This window comes from Phocoena phocoena, chromosome X (assembly GCF_963924675.1).
Source record: "Phocoena phocoena chromosome X, mPhoPho1.1, whole genome shotgun sequence".
NCBI lineage: Eukaryota > Metazoa > Chordata > Mammalia > Artiodactyla > Phocoenidae > Phocoena > Phocoena phocoena.
The window spans coordinates 100503423-100516839 of record NC_089240.1 but is presented as its reverse complement, the minus strand read 5'-3'; the positions used below and the strand labels follow the sequence as shown (position 1 = coordinate 100516839).

Genomic DNA, 13417 nt, shown 5'->3' with positions numbered 1-13417 from the left:
GTAAAACACACATCATAAAATTGACCATTTTAACCATTTTTTTTTTTTTTTTTTTTTTTGCGCTATGCGGGCCTCTCACTGCTGTGGCCTCTCCCATTGCGGAGCACAGGGTCCGGACGCGCAGGCTCAGCAGCCATGGGTCACGGGCCAGCCACTCCGCGGCATGTGGGATCTTCCCAGACCGGGGCACGAACCCGCGTCCCCTGCATCGGCAGGCGGACTCTCAACCACTGCGCCACCAGGGAAGCCCCTATTTTAACCATTTTTAAGCATATGTACATTACCCTTAAAATGAGGAATAATGGCTTTTATAAACAGGCATGCACTAAGCAGGCTTTAAACTTGCATCTACGTTAAAATTACAATAACGTTGACAATTTAAAAAATGTGTTTGGACAAAGGACAGGAAAGGAACGCTACCCAGACAGATGAAAAGTTTGATGGATTGGAGCAGCAGAATTGGGTGCAATTGTGATGTGTATTGTTCTGAGGCAGCTTTTCTTTATAGGTTGAGATAAGTACTTGCGGGCTTTTTAGTGCTGAGGTACGTGAGGCCTGGCCTGGCCTGGCAAAGAAAACCACATGGGGAAGCCGGAGGGGGGTGGGGGGCGGGCACTGAGATAGCAGAGGGACAAGTTAGAGACACGGGGAAAAACAAACTCAGTGGGGACTGATCATTTAAAATTGGATTCAACTCCCCCAAATTAATATCCAAGCAGCTCTTCAGGAATACATCGATTGTATAAATCAAGATTTGCCCGGAAGAGGCCAGAGAGGCAGGCAAGCCTGTGGATGTGGAGTCTGAAGGGAGGCTGGCGGAGAGTGAGCAGGGTTCAGAGCAGATGCGACTCCCACCCCTGCCCTGTGTGGACCTGCCTGTAACCCCCAACCTTACTTGGACTACTCTGATTTTTCTTTGATCAAAATCGGCTGATTCTAAGCTAAGCCAATTCCTCTCTTTGAGACCTCAGATATCAGGCTTTTGTCTCTGTGGTCTGTAGAGAAACTGTGAGTTTTCCTAGGTAACGATTAGGAAAATGCAGGGCCAATCCCACTAAGACACCGGCCCATTTCAAATGCAGTTACCTCCTCAGCAGGGGAATCAGGGACTACTGGCCCCTTGCTATTGATAATTCCTGGCTTATTTTGGTTCTTTCCGTCTGTTTCACTGAAGTATGGACAGGCTATGAAGGCAAGGGTGCCCTGTCCTCGCTATGGAGGCCGCCTTGATGTAACGGGCAGTGGCAGCTATGAAGAGAGGAAAGAAAAGTGCTTTATAAAAGACCTAAAAAAGCAGAGGATGGGAATGGGGAGGCGGCTTGGGCTCGAGTCCATTGCCCTGAGGTTAGCAGCAGAAATGCCACGGAGTGAGGGTTTGCAGAGTGTTTGTATGAGCAGTCACGAGCTCCTTGGAAACCTGGCATCGCTCAGGCTTCATGTTCTTTGCTGTTGTTACCCACCCACAAACACTGCAAGCCATCCCTCCCACATACCCACAAAGCCCCCCAAACATAACTCTTCACCTGCATCTTTCTCTTCACCGTGTCGAAGGGAAAGGAGAGTGTCTGGGTCACCGCGGCAGCCAGGCAGACATTGGCGAAGTTCTGGAGGAGAGAGAACCGATCTCGGGGTCCATTCCAGATTTTCTCCAGGTTCATGTAAACTAGAAGGGAGCCGGCAGAGAAAGGGAGAGCACCTGAAAAACAAGGCCAGGGAGAGGCTGTGATGTCTCAGGAAACACTGGCTTGAGAACATAAATGCCTGTGGGGAATCCAGGGAAAGTAAACAGGACCGGCTCTGGGCTTGTTAAACAAGTCACTCCAACCGAAGCAGCAGGCACTTTCTTGGGTGATGATAACGTGCTATATTTTGATATGGGTTGTGTCATTGATCAAAATGCATGCATCAAAAGATTCCCTAAATATTTGTGTACTCTATGTCGATTTTACTTTTAAAAGAGCCATAAACAAATATTGAACTCTAGTTAATGATATGCATGTTGAAGGGTTGAGGGATGAAGTGTACTGATGTTTGCAACTTACATGGAAATCATCAAAAAATATATGACTGATGAATGGTTAGAGGGACAGATAAAGCAAAACATTAATTGAAGGAGCTGGTATATGGTGCATACATGGGTGTTTCCCATGTTTAATTTTTAATTAAAATTTAATAAAAATTAAACAGGGGAATGTTTAATTTTTTAATTAATTTTAATTTAATTTAAATTTTAAAAAAAATTATTTATTTATTTTTGGCTGTGTTGGGTCTTTGTTGCTGCTCGCCGGCTTTTCTCTAGTTGCGGCGAGCGGGGGCTACTCTTTGTTGCGGTGCGCGGGCTTCTCATTGTGGTGGCCTCCCTTGTTGCGGAGCACGGGCTCTAGGCACGCAGGCTTCAGTAGTTGTGGCTCGCGAGCTCTAGAGTGCAGGCTCAGTAGTTGTGGCACACGGGCTTAGTTGCTCCGCGGCATGTGGGATCTACCCGGACCAGGGCTCGAATCCGTGTCCCCTGCATTGGCAGGCGGATTCTCAACCACTCTGCCACCAGGGAAGCCCCTCCAATTCTTTTTTTAAAAATTTATTTTATTGGAGTATAGTTGATTTACAATGTTGTGTGAGTTTCTGCTGTACAGCAAAGTGATTCAGTGATACATATATATTCTTTTTCATATTCATTTCCATTACGGTTTTTTACAGGATATTGAATATAGTTTCCTGTGCTATACAATAGGACCTTGTTGTTTATCCAGGCTGTTTCCAATTCTCTTAACTTTTCTGGGTGTTTGAATTTAAAAAAATAGAGTGTTGGGGAAAAAATTCACTCCCATGAAAAAAAAAGTTAGTGGGCAGTACTTAATCAAGTTTTGGAGACTAGGGGGGACCTGATCTCTAGCTGAGAAGGAAACATTCTGTGAAACCTGAAGAGTGAGGTAGTATGAGATGTGGCCATATCAGGGCTCAGTGGGTACCCTGCACTGTATGGCAGCCTCACCTTTCTAGGAAAAGATGGTGAGCAAGTAGCGCAGTAGTTGGCACCTTGAAACTTACAGAAACTTTGGGAGCAATCTGAAGTTTACGCAGGGACTAAATTTCTCCCTCAAAATGAGATTTAAAAGAGGGGCTAACACTAGTCGGGTTGCTCATCTTTAGAAAAATGTAATATTTATTTAATAAACACATTAAAAATGACGCACCAACCCTACATTTTCCTTCATTCAGAAAACATCTGTGGAGCTTATGCTATGTGATGGGCCCTATGCCAGGTGCCAGGAATATACAGAGGTGTAAGTAGGCTAATTCCTGGAGATGCACCATCTAGTGGGAGAGACGGACAGATGACATATGTCATAGTAAGGGGGCTATACAAAGTGCTTTAGGTACACAAGGATCAGAGGGATTAATTTTGCCTGGGGGAATCAAGAAGGACTTCACAGAAGAGAGAACTTTTCAACTGGGTGTTGAGGAATGAGTAGGAGTTCATCAGACATTGGGAGAGCAGGCAGAGGGAACAGCATGTACAAAGAGAGTGGTGTTTCCAAGAAATGCAAGTATTTCTAGATGGCCAAAGCAGGAGTGCAGGTAGAACGTGACAGGAGATGAGGTAGGAGGGGCTGGCAGGGCCAGGTCTGAAGGATCTAGTATGCCACAAGGAATCTGGGCTTTTCCCTGTAGCTCACAGGAGTCAGTGAAGGCTTTTAAGGAGGGCAGTGGAAAGAGGTTGGTGAAATGATCAACTTGCACTTAGAAAGATCATCATACCCCGGCAGCAGGGCACAGGGCGGACTAGGGCAGCAGAGACCCAAGACTGGGACTAGGAAGGAGCCTCTCATAAGTGTCCGCAGGAAAGATGATGATGAGAGTGTGACCTATGGCAGAGAAGATGGGGATGGAGAAGGGGGCAGACTTGAGAGTTAAAAGAGGTGAAATTGACAGCACTCGTGGCTGAAGTGGGAGTGGAGTGAGAGGAGGAGTTGAAGTTGAAGTGCTTCTAGGTTTCTTCTGGCTTGGGCCACCGGATGAAAGAAAGGCGGTCTCGTTCATTAGGGAACACAGAAGGGGGGCAGGTGTGCAACTAACGAGGCCGTCAGGTTTACTCTTGACTTCAGTAAGCCAAGGGAGCATCAGGTGAGGGTGTCCAACAGCAGGCATTTGTACTGCCATTGGGAAGTGGTAGTAGTCAGTGGTTAAGAGAGAGGGCTCTGGGGTTATATTGCTAGATTCTTCCACTTTCTATCTGTGACCTTGGGCAAGTCACTTAGCTTCCCCAAGCATCTATTTCATCTGTAAAATGAGGCTTAAATGAGGAACTGTACGCAAACCATTTAGCACAGTGCCTGGCACGTCGTAAACTGCAATAGGTGTTAGTCGTTGTTGTTACAGAGATGAGATTGGGAGTCATTAGAGTATAATAATGCTTGTTCAAGCCACTAGTTTAGATGAGGCCACCCAGGGAGGGCATGGAGGGTGAGAAGAAAGCTAAGGCAGGAGCTGGGGGATAGTGACACACAGGGGGCTGGCATCGTCAGATGAGCCAGATAAGAAAGAGCTGCAGAGAGGTGGGAAAGACATCTAGGAGACAGTGGGGTCCTAGAAGCCAAGTTTCCAGAATAGAGTGATCGATCTCATCAAATGCTGCAACAAAGGTCAGATAAAAGGCAAAAGTCTACTGGACTGGCAATTGGGGGTCCTGGGTGACCTGTAGCCCTGGCAAAGGTTCCAAAGAACACAGAAGCTACAGTTGCTACCCTGGTTGTGTTCACACGTGTACCGAGGCATGCAGAGACTGTTTCCTGCAGTCAGATGGGGAGTGTGTGGGACTGTCTTCTTATCAATTCGTGCTGAGACACATGTACTCTGTCCTACTCCCTCCCTGGGATATAACAGACCAGAGTTAGGAGTGGGGCATATGGCTATGGAATAGAATGAAGCTAATGGACTCTGTGTGGATTGAATCCATATGACCTTGAACTCAGTTAAATGGATTTAACTGGTTACAAACAAAGGTATACAATACACTCATATATATATATATATATATATATCCCTTGAACTCAGTAAAATGGATTTAACTGGTTACCAACAAAGGTATACAAGTCATTTGCATGTATCAAAGAACACAGTCTTTTCTTGGACAAGGTGAAAAGTTCCATCTTACCTAAAATAGTAAGGGAAACCCCTCGATAAAGGGCCAGGAACCCTTCCTGTTGATAAATAGTAGAAAAAGCATGGAGGATCCCCCTGTAAGATGGTTCCAGCATGTTCTGCACAATTAACCGGGTTTTGATGAGGTCTGTAGGATATGTCACGATGGTGGAAACCATGCCCGCAAGACTCCCAGCCATGATGGACCTCCACTGGGAGATGTGGCCCAGGTCATCCGTGAACAGCACAACAAACCTGGGAGAAAAGAGGGAGAAAAGCCCAAGGGAATCAGCCATGGATTGTGCTAGAGTGCTCGATGCTACTTATTGCACCATTTCCCTGCATTTGGAAATGCTTTACAAAATGAAAATTACTAATGTATTAGGATTAATGAATAACACATTCAATTCTACACATTCAATTATACTCATAGTAATTAGCTGTTACAGTTTATATAACATCTATAAGGAAGAGACACCTAACCCTCTTATTTCTATCTACCCTAAGTCCTCACTTCATTTCAAGCATTTCCCCCTTTTACCTGCATAACTGTCCACCCTGGCTTGCCTGTGGGGTGTAAATGAACAGAAATACTTGGTAAATACGGAACTGGAATGTGCTCCTTTGATTCTGTTGCAACGTAAATGAAATTGCTTGAAACGATGACTTTGAGCATCCCTAGTCATTGAGTTTTAAAAAATATATTGGTTTAATAATTATAAGAGAAGATGTGCCACCCCACCAACTGTCAGGGAAATAACAAATAAGAACAATAACACAATACCACTTCTCAACCAGCAGACTGGCAAAGATTAAAAAGTCTGATAGTATCAAGTGATGGTGAGAAAGTGTGGAAACAGGAATGCCCACCCACTGCTGTGAGAAGTGTAAATCGGTAGGTCACTTTGCAGTATCTAGTAAAATTAGAAAAATGCCTACTTTCACCCCAGCAATTCCATTTCTAGGTGCATATCCTAGAGAAACTCTTGCACGGGTACATATGAAGACACATACAGCGTTGTTTGTAAGTGAAATCGAACCATCTAAATGTCTATCTGTAGGGGAATGGATAAACTGTAGAACAGCGATACAGTGATACTTTAGTTAAAATGAATGTGCTTAGAACTATGTATTTACACGGATAAATAGTAAAAGCATAAAGCTGAGTGAAAATAGCAAGTTGTAGAGTGACCTATGGTGTATGATAACCATTTGCAGCCATCTCTGTATATCCACAGGTTTCAGGACCCCCTACGGATACCAAAATCTGCAGGTGCTCAAGTCGCTCATATAAAATGGTATACTATTTGTCCTCTCGTATACTTTAAATCATGTCTAGATTACTTATAATTCCTCGTACAATGTAAATGCTATGTAAATAGTTGCTGGAGTGTGGCAAATTCAAGTTTTGCTGTTTGGAACTTTCTGGAATTTTTTCCCCCAAGTATTTCCAATCTGTGGTTGGTTGAATCCCTGGATGCAGAACCCGAAGATACAGAGGGCTGACTACACTTAAATTAAGAAACACATCCACGGGACTTCCCTGATGGCACAGTGGCTGGGACTCCATGCTCCCAATGCAGGGGGCCCGGGTTCGATCCCTGGCCAGGGAACTAGATCCCATATGCGTGCTGCAACTAACACTTCACATGCCACAACTAAGGAGCCCACATGCAGCAACTAAGACCCGGCACAACCTAATAAATAAATAATTTAAAAAAAAAAAAAAAAAAAGAAACACATCCACAAAACCATATATTACTCTAATCACGGATAGATATAGATACATATAAAAAAGTATAAAATAGACCCCCAGGAAGGTGGAGAGTGGATGGGACTGGGAATCAGAATGAAGGGGACTTCAGCTTTATCTGTAATATTTTATTTCTTGTGTAAAAAAAAGATACTTGAAGTATCTTTTAAACTAATTATCTTTCATGCTGTCAATTCTGCATGGTGGGTATATGAATGTTTGCTAGACTATTCTTTGTGTTTCTCTGCAGTTTCACAATTTAGTAAAGAAATGGCTTTGGGTGGACTTTTCTAAATGCAGAATAGAAAGCCACTCTGTTACAATCCCTCTTTCTGGAAGCAGTGCATCCCCAGGCATAAGGGCCTACCTCAGCAGAAATTGTTCTAAGGGGCCTTTTACATGGTGCACGTTCCCTGGCCAGGGAGCAAAGGAATTTTACTCATTCTTGCTGATGAGGACAAAATTTAAAAAAGGGCTTGGAAACCAGGAAAAATAATATTTTCTGTCGGAGGGTGGGGAGGGGGAGAGGGAGAGGGATAGCAAGGATCTGAATAAAAAGAAAGTGAACAGAGCTAGGCTAAAATAAAAGCATTGTATCTTTTTAAAAATGAGAGCATCCCCAGTTCTTTGGCTTTCCAAGCTCCAGTGAAGTTGTGTATTTCCTGCTTTTTCACTTTGGCAGCAGGCCAGGGCCCCCTCTCTGATAAACAAGACGAGCCAGAGTTCAGGTGGAACCACTGAAGGGGTTCTAGGACCGCTCCTTTGCTCCCAAGTAAACACTGGTCGATTAAAAACATCTCCTTCAAGCTGTAGGAAAGTCTGGACTTCATTCTGTCACCCTACCTTAACTGTACCAGCTGAAACAGTCATTTGAGTGAACCGGCAACCTTTTAAAGATGCAGGTAACTAAGCTGGCATTCACCAGTGGGCCTTCCGTCTGCCTCGGTTTCGCTGCCTGCACACTCCCTCGATCCTCCCTCCTCCCTCCCCTGGCCAATAAGTGGCAGCGGAACCTTAGCCAGGGGAGGGGAGACAGGAAGTGAAAATGCTTGGCTGGAGGGGTGGTCTGCAGCAAGCGGGAACCATCTAGAAGAAGCAGGAGTTTGAATGCCAAAAGAAACACCATTCATTCTCATTGCCTCCTCCTTATTCCCCCATCCCGCTCGCCACTCCCAGGGCGTTAATGCATCCATTCCCCAGTCACCGAACATCCACACTGTGCCAGACACTGCCCTAGCATTCAGCATAGATCTTAAGAGAGTTCAACAGCCCTGCCAAAGAGATGACTGATAGGGGCAACAAGAGAGGCATTCGGCCCTTGGTTCTCTGAATGACTTGATGAACGAGGACGAGGAGTTCTGTCTTCTATGAGTTTGTTTTATAATGTAGGGTCTTGCTATCAAATATACAAAATTAAAAAGAAGAACCAAAGCAAGTCCTTCCTCTCAGACTTTTACTATACGGAGACAAAGACTACAAATCGTTCCTCTTACAATCAGAGTCAAGGCAGGGCACCCCTGATAGGCCATCGATTACATCATCCTGGTCCCCACATCTTAAGTGCTTGTCTGACTAGGTGGGGCAGCAGTGTTCCCCTTTCTGCTCTTCCTCCCACTCCTACACACTGCACAGCAGCCTGTTCCAGCGAAACTGGATAAGCTGGTGAGCAGCAGTAACCCCTTCCTTTCAGGCACATGGATATTGCACACACCCTGGATGTATGTAGGTAGAACTGCCAACACTTCAACCTAACACAAGTTAGCGGGCAAACACAAGCTCATGAATCGATTACACAATAAGGAAATGGTGTTGGTTATGAGCAATTTCAGAGTTTCAGGGACCCAAACCAATGTTTATACAGCTACACAAACAGTTGTGGCATAAAGTTGGGTGAGGGTCTACTATTTGATATATTTGAAAGCCATCCATCGTGTTAGGCTTTACTTGTTTAGCACAAGGACCTAGCTCCTAATAGACTCTACTGAGTGGATTCTTTTAACTGTAAATCCAAGTAAGGAGACACTTCAGCATCACAACGTTGGGCCGAGCCCTGCACTAAGGAGCTAGAAGACCTGGTTTCAAGCTCCAGCTCTGCCGTTAATTGTGTTTGTGGACAAGTCACTGAACCACTCCATTTTCTGAACATTCCGGAGGTTTATGCTTAGTTCAAACCCATAATCATAGGCTGTACCATTACCCCCAACCAACCGTTTTGCAAATTCCTGGTCAGGAGGGTAGAGATTAATCAGTATAATGATGGCCCCAAGGTCTTGTCTTTACGTAGGGAAGGCTGGCACCATGATTAATCAACCACTTTGCTGTCTATCACTGAAATATTTCTTTTCAATTTCCAGAAAGAAACTAATCTTGCAGGAAAAAATTATTAGCAAACCTCGCCTGGGTAACTATCTGTTCTTCCTCTCCCACACATCTCCTCTTCTCCACTCCCACTGTCATCAGCCTATTTCAGGTGCCCTCAGCCGCCACACGGACTAGTGCGACGGGTGGTCCTGCCACCCCCCACCCTTCCTCCTCTTTAGCCGTCCTCCACTGCTACCAGGTGACAATTCCTGTTGAATTGCTTTAATCACAGCACTCCCCCATCAAAAGCCCCCACAGCTACCCTTGCATTCCAAGTAAAGTCCAAACTCCTTAATCTGGCCCTCCAAGATCTCATTCCAACCTGCTTTTCTGGCTGTATTTCCCATTACAGCCAGAGACACACCTTATGCTCCAGTCACGCTGCATGCCTTCCCACCTCTGTGCCTTTGCTTGTGGCATTATCTGCAGTATCTTTCTCCCCATCTTTGACAGAAAACTCCTACTCATTCTCCCAACACCAAACTCCGACGGTTTTTCTCCACTGTGACATCTTCACATCTCCTCCTCCTCCGTCATCAGAGGTGTGAATTGCTATAGCACTTGAACCTTAGCAATCACATGCTATGGACACACTAGTCTTATTCTTTTGCTCTGTAAGCTCTGGGGCACAGGGACCATGCCCCTTTCATCTTGCGTTGTCCCCAGCCTCATGCACACCGTGGTCACTTAATGAAGGCAGAGAGAAAGGCAGCAGGAAGTAACAGGGCATGGGCGTTGGAGTCAGAAGGCCAGGTGGTGGAGCTCAGCTCTGTCACTGACGAGTGGTGTGGCCAATCTGAGCCCAACTGTGCATCTGGAAAGTGGGCATACTACTTCGTGCCCTGTGGACCTTACAGGGCAGGAGGCAAGTGTTGTAAAAATCCAACGATTTACACACACACACACACACACACACACACACACACAGGAAATGGTAACTAGGTAGAGGTGATGGATACGTTAATTAGCTTGATTGTGGTGATCATTTCACAATGTATACATATATCAAAACATCAAGTTGTACACCTTAAACATACAATTTTTATGTCGGTGATATCTCAGTAAAGCTGTTAAAAATCCAATGAGATGAAGTCAGCCCTCCGTATCTGTGGGTTCCACAACTAACTGCGGATTGAAAATATTCAGAAAAAAAAATTCCAGAAAGTTCCAAAAAGCAAAATTTGAATTTGCTGCACATCAGCAACTATTTGCATAGCATTTACATTGTATTTACAGCGATTTACACAGTACTCACATTGGATTAGGTATTATAAGCAATCTAGAGATGATTTAACGTGTACAGGACGACTGTATGGGTTACATGCAAATACTACTCCATTTCCTGTAAGAGACTTGAGCAACTGGGGATTTTGGTTGGGGGGCCGTGTCCTGGAACCAATGCCCTTCCGGATACGGAGGGATGACTGTATATATTCTAGATGGTTAGCAGCAAAGCCACAGTACTTAAACCAGCCTTTGAAGTTCTGCTTCCCTCCCCTTGGTACACATTCCAAAGGAGGAGTTCCATACTTTGTGGAGGGCAGAGTGAAGTGGGGAGAAACTGAGTCATTAAAATTCAGAGGAGAACTGTTTACAGACTGCAAGCCAGATGTTGCTGAGGGAAAGGGGGCTGGGGAAGAAAGAGAGCCTTGACAGAAATGCCCCATGATCTCACTACCCTCCCTTCCTAGAGAAAGAGAAGGCAACTCTATTCCCAGGCACAGGTGAAATGTGCACTGGCCTCGAGGACTCAGTGATAAGGAAGATTCCATCGGGCTTGTCAGCTGTCAGGTGAGACTGTCAGCTCTGGCATCCCAGAGCCAAAGGCAAAATGCTTTGACTGTTAGCCTCCAAGGCCGACCTACGTGGTCAAGACTGTGGGCTGTGTTTCTCTAATTCTGAGCCAAGGCCAGTCTTCCGAGTTGGCAGTGTGCCCAGCGAACGAGGAACACGGGGAACATCCCTCCAGCTGCAGAACTACCTGAAATTGCATCATTATCGCTTTATTCTTTTAGACTTTGTTTCCAGTTAAAATGCAGGTATCTCTGAGCTCTTGAGGGAGCTTTAAGAGTCATCTGGCATTACCTCTTTAGATGTTTTCCTAAAATGCAGCTGCTTTGGGGGGAGGTGTTAAAAGCCCAAAGAAGGAGTCCAGGGAGCAGCGAGGTTGGAGCTGCTTGCAGTTTGGGGAGGGGAAGCTGCAGCCTCTGTAGGACCCTAAAGTCCAGTTTCTTGGGGGGCGGGGAGCGCCGAACTCCATGGCCTTTTTGTCGCAGTGGATTGGGCCCTGTGCCCCTACCAAGCACGTTCTTCTGGGGGCTCTGACACACTTCCATACACGCATCTTCAAAACGGTCTCTCTCCCAAGCCAGCCAAAGCAAAATTTCCAAGTTGGCGGATGGTGGGAAGGATTAGGGGCCATCTCTCCGGAGATCTCTTCACTCCTTCCCTCCAAATCTCCTTTGGCCCCCTTCCACCTCCTCGCCCGACCAACCCGGTCAGCCTCTCTGGGCCAGAGCTGCGTCCCCACAAAACTGCACCCGGAGGGGCAGGAATCCCAAGAAAAGGTGAAAAGGAAAAGGTGGGGACTGCGCTTTGGAGGCCGGAGACGTTGCCTTCTGGCCCGAGGGGCTCCCACGCGCTCCGGAAGGGGGCTGTGGCGCGCCGCTGGCCGGATCCCGGGCACCCGGGCGGCGTCGGGCCGCGGGACCCCCGGCGGCGGCCTCCCGGGCCCCGGGCCCCGCCCACGCCGCCCGTGCCCGGCTCTTACTTGCGGTAGGCGGCCAGTTGAACGGCGCTGCAGGGGAAGAGGCGCAGGCAGGCCACCGCGTTCCCCTTCCACAGGGCGCGGGGCCCCTCGGCCCGCCAGACGCGAAGCCCCGCGCCCCACGGCCCCCGGGCGCGGCCGCGCACGACGCCGACCTGGGCCAGCACGGTGGCGAGCTCCAGCGGCGCGGTGAGGCTGAGGCTGAGCGTCCCCGCCAACCCCGCGCACAGCAGCCGCTGGCTGCCCGTCAGCCGGCCGTCCCGCCGCCAGGTCGCCATCGCGCGTCCCCGACCCGAGCCCCGGGCGGCCAGCAGATCGCTTGGCTCGGGCCTGGGGCTCCCGGGCTCCGGTGCGGGGGGCGGGCCAGGCTCCGCCCGGCGTAGGGCGGACCCGCGGCCCGGAAGGGAAGACGGTCCGCGCCCCGGCCGAGCCGGCCTGGGGCCGGGGCGGGGTTGAGGATGCCAGCTCGGGGCTGAGGCCGCGCCGGTTTAATGTCTGCTCTTCGGCCGGTAGGTTTCTGTTTGCAGTTGAGAAGGAGTCACCGCGTTCTCTCAAGGCCCAGCCCGCTCCACTTCTTGCGTCCTGAATATTCAGTGCCCCCTCCACCGCCTTTTTTCCTTTCCACGTTCCACCTCGCCCCCTTCCTCCCCTCGCCTCTGTTCTTATCCCTCCAACCTTTTTTCTGCCCCAGGAAAAAGCCTTACGGATTTCCCAGTGCAGAAGGAAAAAAACCTTCTTTAACATACACACGATATCAGACACTTGAATTAGGCTTTTCATACATTTACTCCTTTAATCCTCAAAACAGCCCTTAGTAGGTGTGTCCTCATTTATTGCTCTCAGTTGGAGAGGCTGTAGGTGTGGTGGTTAGGGCCTGGACTCCAACATGCGTTAGAATCTTGGCTCTGCAGTTTACCAGCTGTGTGACCTTGAGGAAGTCACTCAGCCTCTCTGTGCCACAGTTGCTTCATCTATAATTTCTTCCTCTAGGGGTTGTTGTAAGTATTAAATGAAAAATGATGCAGGTAACACTACAGATGTGCTAGCCATGATTAGATGTTATTTTACAGAAGAGGAGACCAAGACAGGGAGATTGACTTGCTCTAGGCATAGCTGCTAGATGCCATCAGGATTCAAATCTAGGTCGATTTTATGCCAACATCCACTACCAGCTACACTAACACGTCCACGGCGACTGTAGAGTGTCTCTCAACCATTTTCAGTGGTTCTGCGAGCTAAGGGGACAACAGAGGCAAAGAAGGGTTAGGAGTGACTTGGCCAGAATCTAAGAAGGATTTTGATAAGTTAAAAAATTCCAAACTTCTCCCTGTTTTCTCTACTTAAAAAGCCATATCTGTAATAATAGTGAAAAGGCAGTCTAGCAGTCCATTAGT

General features: G+C 47.3%; 1 protein-coding gene across 1 annotated transcript in view; it reads right to left on the bottom strand.

The window, feature by feature from the left end:
* SLC25A43 (solute carrier family 25 member 43) overlaps positions 1-12301 on the bottom strand; it is a 33511-nt gene extending 21210 nt beyond the window's left edge. The window contains exons 1-3 of the mRNA XM_065901238.1: positions 12027-12301; positions 5156-5397; positions 1524-1696 (exon numbers count right to left, since the gene is read on the bottom strand). Coding sequence (XP_065757310.1) covers positions 1524-1696; positions 5156-5397; positions 12027-12301 — 690 coding nt within the window. The remainder of the gene's footprint in view (positions 1-1523; positions 1697-5155; positions 5398-12026) is intronic.
* Between the last annotated feature and the right edge of the window lie 1116 nt (positions 12302-13417).